Source organism: Podarcis liolepis, assembly GCF_965112155.1.
Source record: "Podarcis liolepis genome assembly, chromosome: 16".
Taxonomy (NCBI): domain Eukaryota; kingdom Metazoa; phylum Chordata; class Lepidosauria; order Squamata; family Lacertidae; genus Podarcis; species Podarcis liolepis.
In genome coordinates, this window is record NC_139567.1 from 38,242,514 (window position 1) to 38,253,473 (window position 10,960).

General features: G+C 48.6%; 1 protein-coding gene across 7 annotated transcripts in view; it reads left to right on the plus strand.

Moving 5' to 3' along the window:
- The window catches only part of SYNRG (synergin gamma), a 56,949-nt gene that overhangs the window by 39,999 nt on the left and 5,990 nt on the right, over window positions 1-10,960 (plus strand). For 4 of the 7 annotated variants that reach the window (XM_083479743.1, XM_083479746.1, XM_083479747.1 and 1 more), the window contains 7 exons: window positions 1,786-2,379; window positions 3,421-3,584; window positions 4,856-4,909; window positions 6,371-6,467; window positions 7,077-7,225; window positions 8,157-8,267; window positions 9,126-9,161. In XM_083479743.1, the coding sequence (XP_083335869.1) occupies window positions 1,786-2,379; window positions 3,421-3,584; window positions 4,856-4,909; window positions 6,371-6,467; window positions 7,077-7,225; window positions 8,157-8,267; window positions 9,126-9,161 (1,205 nt within the window). Of the gene's footprint in view, window positions 1-1,785; window positions 2,380-3,420; window positions 3,585-4,855; window positions 4,910-6,370; window positions 6,468-7,076; window positions 7,226-8,156; window positions 8,281-9,125; window positions 9,162-10,960 lie in introns of all 7 variants that reach the window. The other 3 variants (XM_083479744.1, XM_083479749.1, XM_083479745.1) reach the window with 2 other exon arrangements.

The window sequence follows — 10,960 nt, forward strand, 5'->3', positions numbered from 1 at the left end:
CAGCGCCACCCGTGTCCCTTACATATCTGGGTAGTCTTGCCTAAACAGAAACATTTTCAGCAAGAGTACTGAAAAGAGTACAGCAAAGTGGCCTGCCTGATATCACTAGGCAGGGGAGCTCCAAAGTGAGGGTGCTGCCACACTATCAGGCATCCTTTCAACAAGGGCAATGACCAGCCCATTGAAAGCCACCAGGTTTTTGCTGGCCTCCTGAAACGGTAAAGTGGCCTTAGCATCTGGGTCCTGCCAGATGTTTTGGACTACGACTGCCTAGGAATGGTGGGAGTTGTAGTCCCAAACATCCAGGTTGCGGAAGGTTGCAGTATAGAGATGGCCTGGTGAACCTCAGTTGGCAGAGCATTCCACAGGGTAGGTCCCGCTACAGAAACGAACCGTAGTTTGTGCCAGCTTCAGCCGCACACTAACCAGGTGAGTGTTGATGCCTTTGGGGATGTGTTCCAGGTATGTTGGTAGAAGCTTTATTCCCATCTACCACCCACTCCAGGTTTATAAGGCAGGGAAGCTCCTGTGAGCACTGCTCGTGTTTCAGCCCCATTGCCAGAAATCCAGAATGAAACTTAAGTTTTAATGCAACATGAGCCTGCCAAGAGGTAGCGATGGCTTTATAGGGGAGAAGAGACTATCAATCGCGTCTAGTCCTGAGGGCTGTAGACTGCTTCTGGTATCAGAGAAAGTTTGTTTTAAAAGAAAACCCACACCTAGCATTTTGGCATCCGCAGGGTTGGGTTGTGGCTTTTCAGGAATGAGTCAAACATGTAAAGCAGAGGTGAGGAACATGTGGCCTTCAAGATATTGCTGCACTCAGCATCCCTGGTCTGCTCACCAGGTTGACTTGGAGTCCAGCAACATCTGGGAGGGATCACACGTTCCCCATCCCCACCATAAACCTCTGCCCAGTCTTGTCTACTCTGACGGGCAGTGGGCCTCCAAAGTCTTGGGGCAGAGAAGCGTCCTTCCCAGGCTCTCCTGCCTTGGGATGTGGAAGCTGTGGTCCCGCAGATGCTGCTGAAACCCCAGCTCCCATCAACCCAGACTGGTCATGCTGTGGAAGGGCTGGTGTTCGTTGGAACTGGTGGGGCACACAGCAGGGAGCCCCAAATAGGTGAAGCCAGAGCCAGTGGGAGACAGGGCTAACTAATTCCAGTTTTGCCTCCACCCTCCTCCTCCCTGCTGAGTTGTACAAGGGTGGGCACTGAGGCTAAAGAGGAGGAATCTAATGGGCACTGCGACACCGTGAACCAGCTGTATTTAAGAAGGAAGGCAGGTGAGGCCTGGCTGGAGGCAGACCGAGCTACGTGGAGCAATGCCCCATTTGCCTTAATGTACCAGCCTTCGCTGGTGTCCAGCAGCAACTGGAAGGCCACAGTGTCTCTCATTCCCAAAGCAAAATAAGAACAGCCTAGTGCTGTGTTGAAACGCAGTGGTTAGGAAAGCCTCCTAGAAAGGGTATGTCTTAGCTGTCTGCTGAAGGACAGGTAAAGATGGAGTCGGGCCAGCTTCCCTTGTTCTGTAGCTGTGGATTTACAAGAACAACAATCTTTGAGCCCTGATCTTTGAGCTCAGACACTGTACTTATGACTGCAGAGGATCATAGAGGTCAGTAGGTACAGATGGGAGCTGCCAGTTTTTGAGATACTCTGGTGTTCTCCAAAATGGCACCATCTTTGGATTTGACTTGTGTCACTGTTTGCTGAAAACACTGGTCACTAGTGCTCTAATGGTTGGGTCTCCTCCTCCTCTTTTTCTCTGTCTCTCCCTTTCTAGATCTCGATGACTTGAAAGGGGCCACCTTTGGAAGCTTCAGCAACGGCTCCACTCTGAGTGGCTTCCCAAGCTATGATTGGTCTGACAAAGACGACGCCTACCAAAGCAGGAAGTCCCTCCCCTTCCCCTTTCCTCCAGGAAGTGGCTCCTCCTTAGCCACCTCCATCCTCCAGAAGAAAGAGACTCTGTTTGGCAGCTCGGAGAACATCACCTTGACCACTGTTTCCAAAGTCACCACCTTTGCAAGTGAGGATGCTCTCCATGACGTGAAGTTCTCACCTTTTGCTAACTTCAAAGAACCTGACCCTCAGTCTGCGGACCTGAGTGACGATGGCGCTGAAGGCTTTGGGGAGTTTGCAAGGCCTTTGGCAGAGACATCTGGAAGCCCAGCTGTAGGCACGCCCCAAGAGGCTGACTCGGCTGGCCTCTCCGTAGAAGCAGCCAAAGAAGGCACAGACGACTTTGGAGAGTTTCAGAGCGAGAAGCCCAAAATCAGCAAATTTGACTTCTTACTGGCAACTTCCCAAGGGAAGGTGAAATCGAGTGAAGAAATGATCAAGAGTGAGCTTGCAACGTTCGACCTCTCTGTTCAAGGTGAGTGCCTACATTGGCCTCCAGTTGTTCTGGACTACAGCTCCCATCAGCCCCAGCCAGAGAAGGGGCCTTGCTCCCTGCTAGAGCATCTGCTTTGCATGCGGAACATCCTGGAGAAGCAAGATGCAGAACTACATAAGCCTTTGCTCTGATTCAGCAGAGCTGCTTTTTAGGAAAGTATTTGCAAACTACATTTGGCCTCTGATCTTCCTAGCCTGCATAGTATCAAGCAATTCTTTAACACTTTAGGGCGAGTAACTTGCTATTATTTTTAATTGAAGTTTTGATTTTCACGGATCTGTGTTCTGCCTCTCAGTGCAACATTCATATTGACCTGGTTTGCACAGAACACAAAGCCATGGTTCGTTTAACAAACCATAACTCAATCTTGAGTTGTCCCACAGATGAGCCAACAAACCATGTCTTCTTTCTCCAAAGTTTGGTTTATTTTCTAGCTGCTATCGCTCTTGCCTCATGTCTTTGTACCTTGGTTAGCATCTGGGGAGGGGCGGTCAAACAAAGCATGGTTAAGGAAGGGTGCTGGCTTCACATATAACACCAAACCATATTTAAAACAAACCAAACTTTGTAACACAGCAGCAAACCATGGCTTCAGGTCACGATTTTTTGGCAGTAAACAAACCATAGTAAAGCCACTGGGCAGGGTTCTCACATAATGCTAAGCCATGGTTTAATAAAACATAGTTGAACAAACTATTGCTTAGTGTTACGTCTGAACGTACGTGTGAACGTAACACTCTTCTTTTTCATAGAATAATAAAATTGTAAAGTTAGAAGGGTTATCTAGTCCAACCCCCAGTAATGCAGGAATCTCAGCTAAATCATATGTGACAGATAGCCGGTTAACCTCTGCTTAAAAGCCTCCAAGGATGAGAGTCCACCACCTCTTTTGGGAGTCTGTTCCACTGTCAGACAGCTCTTACTGTCAAAAAGTTCTTTTGAGGTTCTTATTCTTAAGGCTCTGTTCAGAACTGGGGCATACGCACAACCCTGACTTTCATGTGTTGTGTTTCTTTCCAGGATCTCACAAACGGAGCCTGAGTTTGGGCGACAGAGAGATCAGCCGCTCCTCACCTTTGCCACCTCCGGAGCAGCCGTTTCGAGATCGGTCAAATACCCTCAGTGAGAAGCCAGCCCTGCCCGTCATCCGAGACAAGTACAAAGATCTCACGGGGGAAGTGGAGGTAAGGAGAGATTGTCAGAGAGGAATTCCGGGAGGCCTATCCTCTTTTAGGGACCTGGGTGGCACTGTGGGTTAAACCACAGAGCCTAGGGCTTGCCGATCAGAAGGTCGGCGGTTCAAATCCGTTGACGGGGTGAACTCCCGTTTCTCGGTCCCTGCTCCTGCCAACATAGCAGTTCGAAAGCACCTCAAAGCACAAGTAGATAAATAGGTACCACTCCAGCGGGAAGGTAAACGGTGTTTCAGTGCACTGCTCTGGTTTGCCAGAAGCGGCTTAGTCATGCTGGCCACATGACCAGGAAGCTGTACGCCGGCTCCCTCGGCCTATAGAGCGAGATGAGCACCGCAACCCCAGAGTCGGTCATGACTGGGCCTAATGGTCAGGGGTCCCTTTACCTTTACCTTTACCTTATCCTCTTTTAACAGCTGAACATACGTGTAGGAATCACAGAATAGAATTTCCTGGACGTTACCACTAGAGACTGCAGGTGTGGTACGTTCTCAGACATTATAAACAAAACTTTTTGCTTGTGGGGAAAAAAGATAATTACATTCTCCTCTTCCTGAGTTTTCTATACTAAGGGAGTTGTGTTTTAATAGAGAGGGAGCATATTGGAGTTGAGAGTTCCCCTTCTTGCTGTGCAAAGTGGTAGAATCCCAGAAAGGACTATGCCACAATATTGCTGAACGTGTAGAATCATAGAATTCTAGAGTTGGAAGGTACCCCCCTGAGGGCTGTCTAGTCCAGCCCCCTGCAATGTTATTTGGTGCCGGTGTTCGGATAGTGCTGCTTTGGAGCTTTTGATCCCTGCCATCCTGGTTAGAAACATAGGAACATAGGAAACTGCCTTATGCTGAGTCAGACCATTGGGTCCATCTAGATCAATACTGTCTGCACTGACTGGCAGCGGCTTTCCAGGGTTTCAGGCAAGGGGACCTTCCCACCCCTACCTGGAGATGCCAAGGATTGAACCTATGACCTTCTGCATGCAAAGCAAGGGCTGTACCACTGAGCTATGGTCCTTCCCCAAAGGATACTCTCCCCATCTTTCTATGTCCTCCAACCAGTGTGGGCTTGGGTATATTACACTGATGGACCACTTCCCACTCTCCACATGAAAAACCACCTGCATCTTTCTGGGAGCTTTCCTTGCTTTTTGCTACCTCTGTGTAGCAGGGGAGGGAAATCACTTATAAGGCAGTCATTACTAGTTCTGATTTATTTGTTTATTTTTGAAACCTGTGGAATTCTGCTTCTTCTTTTCCACCCAGGAAAGTGAGAGATATGCCTATGAATGGCAGAGATGTTTAGAAAGTGCTCTCCAGGTAAGTACGTCAAAATAACATCCTTCTCCTTTGTATACCTCATGTGGGATGGTCACAGGTTTTGATACTGTGTGCATGCACCAGCTCCTATGCATAAATGCACAGATAGAAAAGAGTTACTATCATTTAATTAGAAATACAGTACAGTGGTACCTCGGAAGTCAAACGGAGTCCGTTCCAGAAGTCCGTTCGACTTCCAAAACATTCGGAAACCAAGGCGTGGCTTCCGATTAGCTGCAGGAAGCTCCTACAGCCAATCGGAAGCTGCGGAAGCTGCAACGGATGTTAGGGTTCCAAAGAACGTTTGCAAACCAGAACACTCACTTCCTGGTTTGTGACATTCAGGAGCCAAAATGCTCGCCTGTCAAGGTGTTTGACTTCCAAGGTACGACTGTACATCTCACCCCAGTGGGAAACCACCGTCTGCTGGGGTGGAGAGGAATAATTTATGTGTGAAATTGGATGGAGGATTAAATCTATAGATTAAAATTTAAACCACCTATCTCACATGTGTGGGAGAAATGCAAAAATAAGCAGGCTTTCTAGCAGAGGAAAAACACTTGGATGTTTTGCAGCTTTCTGAAGCGTAGGAATAAAGCAGTTATACCGTTTTTTTATCCCTTTTTATTTGTGGTCTTCAGACCGCCTTCCTTTTCACCCCCATTGCAGAGAATGAAGCACCTGTCTTTTAGCAAGATAAACAAAAAGGTTTACTTACATTTCAATGCAGGCAGAAAATACAGCAAAGTAGTTTGCAGGAAAATATTTCTAATATTACAGCAGAATAAAAATTGGTGGTCTCAAAATAGGGTGCCTGTGTCTGGAACCTCCAGAGACACATTTGTTTGTCTTGGAAGCAAGGTGAATGGAAACAGTCTCCTCAGAGGTGGAAGGAACTGTAAGGGGTTATATCCATTGTCACAGAATTCCTGCCCAGAGGAGGCACCAGAAGTGGCCACACAGAGAGAGGGTTCTGTCTAGGAAGTTTAAGGACTCTCTGTGTACTAACCCTGTTCTTGTCTAACAAAACATGCATTTGTGATTGGGCTGCAAACCTCTGGGTGGGGCCAGAGGCAACAGTGGGCGGAGCAACAAATGCAAATTTTTGCCTTTGTACAGTAGGCTAGTTTCTACACCCATTCCACACATCCCTCTTTCCTCCACCAACCAGACAAGCAAGAGGCATTGTCAGAGTTCAGGGACGCACTCCAGCCAGGCAAAACCACCTGGGTTGGGAAGCAGGGCTGCTGCAGGGGGTGGTCTGGGGAGGTTTCCAAGGGCCAGACGGCGAGACCTCCAGGGCCACATGCAACCTGAGGTTCCTCTTCTCTGGCATAATGTGAATGCACGTGATGTGGCAGATATTTTGGAGATAAGCAGGTCTGGGCTGGAGGCTCCCTGGGGATGCTGTGAACACTGTCCTGAGTTCAGCAGAATAAACAAACGTCTCTTGTGTGTTAGGTCATCAAGAAGGCAAACGACACCCTGAACGGAATCAGCAGCTCCTCCGTCTGCACCGAAGTGATCCACTCTGCGCAAGGCATGGAGTACTTATTAGGTATGGATTTTACCGCATCTCGTGAAGATGGGGAATTAAAACAGGGAGCAAAGACACCCAACAGATCTGCATAAGCAAAAAACAGAATTTTTGCTTAATGGTTGCCATCAATTTGATTTTAATTAATTTTTATAATGAAATGTTTTTAGAATGTTGCATTATTTGATTGTTGTTAGCCGCCCTGAGCCCGGCTTCGGCTGGGGAGGGCGGGATATAAATAAAATTTATTATTATTATTGTTGTTGTTGTTGTTGTTGCTTAGGATGTGCCTCCTTTTCCCACTTCCTGAAACCTCTTTTTTTTTTTTCTCCTTACCTCCATCTACCCTCTAGATTTCTCTGTGGTTGATGCGCTGTGTGAGTCTCTGATGCTCTTGTTTTATTTATTTATTAAAAAAAAGTTTATAGACATCTATTTCACCAACAGAAATCAAAGTGGTTTGCAACTAAGTTACATAAAAGCATACAAGGGTGTGTGGCCCGGGGAGAATTCTGAGGGCCAGAGATAGAAGCCTGGAGGGCCACATTCATTTTGGTTCCTCACCCCTGCCATCTGAGAGTTGGCATGCCTCCTGTGACCCCTCCACCCTCACCTTTGGTCTCTCAACAGGGGTCGTCGAGGTTTATAGAGTCACAAAACGGGTAGAGCTGGGCATCAAAGCCACAGCCGTCTGTAGCGAGAAGCTCCAGCTACTACTGAAGGACATTGACAAAGTGTGGAACAACCTGATCAGTTTCATGTCGCTTGCTGCTTTAACGGTAAGGCCTTTTGTGTGGTACGTCTCTTGTGGTGGGTCGAGTTAGACATATTTTGCTCTACTCCCAGTGTTCAGACTCTGAGTGCCGTTGGAGATACGGATCGTTTAGATGTGCTTAATGCTTTTAGATTGCTGTAAATAATCTTTTGTTTCTTAATGGCTGTTTTATTTCTTAATTGTTTGCTGTGCTGAGCTGCTTTGGTTGAAAACATGAGACAGAAATTTAATAATGATGGCGATGGTGATACAGCCAAGGCTAGATGGACAAATAGTAGACTGTGTTTCTGTGAACCAAGATAGCATGGAAGATAGAAGGTAGAAAACAGATTAGAACAGGGGTCAGCAAACACTTTCAGCAGGGGGCCGGTCCACTGTCCCTCAGACCTTGTGGGAGGCTGGACTATATTTTTGGGGGGGGAAATGATGCAAGAGCCCCACGAGCCCCAGTGGCTGCTTACCTGTGTCTTGGGAGTGGCAGGGGCTGGCGGTGGTGGCAGCAGTGGGACAATGAGCAGCACGTGAAAGGGCTCCGGAGAGGGGCTGCTTAAATTGGTGGCCGCTCGAGCGCTGCTGCTGCTGGCACCAACAAAGCCCAGCTCCCTTCCTCCTCTAGGCAGGGCGGAGAGAAGCCAGGAGGAGGGAGGGAGGAGGTGCCACCGCCACCATGTGAGGGAGAGGGAGGGAGGGGGAAAGAATGCGCGCACTGGCGATCCACACGGCGATTCCTAGACCGTCTGCGGGCCGGATCCAGAAGGCAATTGGACTTGATCTGACCTGTGGACTACTCATGGATTAGAAGGTAGAAGGCAGCTTAGAATAAGTTGGAAGCTAGAAGAGAGCATGGAAGATAACTTAGAACAAGAGGACTGAAGGCAGAAGATAGCTTCTTATGAACAATATACTGATTCCTACCTCTGTTGTTCCTCCTACAGCCTGACGAAAACTCACTCGATTTTTCCTCCTGTATGCTTCGCCCGGGAATCAAAAACGCCCAAGAACTGGCTTGTGGGGTGTGCCTCTTGAATGTAAATTCTCGAAGCAAAGTAAGTAGAGGCTGTGTCGTCGTTGTCGTTTTTTTACATCTCCCCACCTATCTCAACCCCTGTTTGCATTTGCTGCCTTCCACCCTTGCATTTGCTCCACTAATTTTAACAAGCGCACGGAGCATCCAGCGACCTCATCGCAAGTAGCTTTTGTAGAAAGCCGCATCGCGGGCAGAGCTGAGTTCCTTCCGAAACACCCTCTGCCGCCCGTCCGAATGCATGTTGTTGCTGCTGCTGCTACTTCCAGCTTGGGTGGAGACCCCAGGCAGCCTTAGTGGAGCCCGCAGAGTTGGGAAGTAAGCGATACGAGTCCCTGGGCCTGTGTGGATCCACCCAGCAAGGCAACACAGTCTTCCTCAAATACAAGTGTAGTCGCCTGCCAGATATGAGACTCAAACTCTTGTTAGCCCCAGCTGGCATGGCCAGCAGCCAGGAAGGATGAGAACTGCAGCTGAGCAACGTCCAGAGAATCTCAAGTTACCCGTCTTTGTTTCATAGGGCAAGAGTCAACAATGTGATGCCCTCCAGTGATGGGCATTGCAGTCTGACAGTACCTGTTGGGTCGCAGGTGTTCCCGATTACTTGTAACTTATTTCCTAGGCAACTGGAGGGTTGACTCTGGAGTCAGGAGTCCCCTGCAGCTGGCTTGGAGCCTCTATCTTCTTTCTTCATAAGAGACAAGCCCCACAGCCTTCAGAAACTCAGATTGTCAGTGGGATATATTGGAGCAGCTCTAAAACCCCCGCTGTGTGGAGCGGGATGGGGACTCTTAAAACAGGAGCGAGTTTGGTTGGCAGCCAGCTCCCCTCTTTTGGCGATTATGTTTTGACCCTTTTCTGGTTTCGACGTTGTTTTCAGAAAGAAGAGAAGCCTCCGGAGGAACCTCCTAGAGAAGTACGGACCTGTGAAAGCTATATATATATATTTCCTTTTAATGTTTGCCCTAAGCAAGGTGGTAGCGGGGACCGTTGCCACCCTCCTCCGTTTGTCTCCAGTTAACAATTTCTGTGCCTCTCCCTCTCTCTAACCTCTCAATTTTAATCAACTAACTCGCACTCGAGTCCATTCCCCTAAAGGGCCTGGTTCAAACTGAATGCTTAGTGCAAGCCTGCAAGCCTGTGGGCCTTCCAGAAAGGAGACAAGTAGCTGCTTTGTTCCGTCCTCTGGTCCTGCTGCTGCCTGCTAAACCATGGTTTGGCCAAGCGTGTCATCTGAACCCAGTTTCATGGCTTGTCTCACTCTAGACAAACCACAAACTCTGATCAAAGTTAGTTCTATACTTCACCACTCGTGAGGGGATGAACGGCAAGCCGGGGTCCAGATGATGTGCTGAGCCTAAAGCTGGGACAGAGGAGGATCGAAGAAGGGACACTCTCCTCTCGGGGAGCCTGCATTCTTGCACATTCCCACTAATCCATGGTTTCGCTTAGTGCTGTGCACAAACTGAGTCTTTCTCGTGTCGGCATGCCTTTTGCTTTGTGAATAGATCTGCTTTTTTGTGGTGGTCTGTGTTGTGGTGTGGCAGAAAGAGTTGTCTGTGTCGTTTCCTCCTACCTATCTTGCCTTGCGTGTTTGTGGCAGGAGGGGCTTGTGCCGTCCATCCCCACTGTGCATGAAGATGTTAAAAACTTTTCAGGTTTTGATGGTTGGGGGGGTCTGTGGGGGTCACCTTCTCTTTCAAGTTTGTAGGGGGTCTAGTTCAGCCTGATGACTGCTTCTCCTAGCTCCTGTGTGTTGTTCATGGTGTGGGGTTCTGTGTGCTCCACGATTCCTCCATAGGAGCAAAGACTAGCTGGGCTCCATCATTTGCAACAAATTAAGGGGCTTTACCCAAGGATACTTCATTTATTTTTATCGACACAAGTGGGTCTGTGCAAAGTTAGGGGTTGTTTTCAAAGCTGGTGTACAGTCACCTTATTATACTCCTACAGCTGTTTCTCACACGATTACATAGAATCTCTTAAAGTCATGGAAGTGTTTTGCATTCTGGATATCTGAGAGGTGAATAGCTGCAACTTCAGACCAGCGAGAAAACAAGTGCATTTCTTCCACTCCCCCAAAAGCAGCACTCTTCCCAAAGTACTCCACCTGCTTGCTCAAGCCATTGACAAATCAGCCCTGGGGTGTTTGTGTGTGTGGGCTGCTTCCTTGAAAAGCGGCTTGCCAGCAACACCCAAGTCGGAAACTGCTCTCAGGTGCAATTCAACTCCTTTGTGGTTTCCCACGCTAGATTTAAGCCGGCAAAACCTTGCAGTGCGTCCTCCTTGCCTCCTAATGGGAGTGCCCCCGGTTCAGGGTTCCGCCGTGCTTTCTCCCATGATATAATATCACACGATTTGGCAGGCCGGCTAGATTTCACATGAATTTTGGGGCAAGGGGAACATTCCCCTGCTGGGATGCAGCCATCCAAAAGGTCCCTTCTCTTTCTAGGAAGGGCAGGCAGTGCTTTTCAGTCCAAATTCTACCTTTGTACAGCAGCCCAGGGTCTACATGCCATCTCTGCATCCAGGCAAGCGAGAGGCACAATCAAGGACATATTTGCAGCCAGGAAAGCAAGTGGTCTGAGTGTGAAGCAAGGCCAGTGAGGGGCGTGGCCTCGAGAGGGTCCTGAAGGCCAGGTAAAGAGGATTAGAGGGCCACAGGCCTAAGGTTCCTCTCGCTCCTTGTCTTATAGCCTCCTGCCTTGCCTGAGA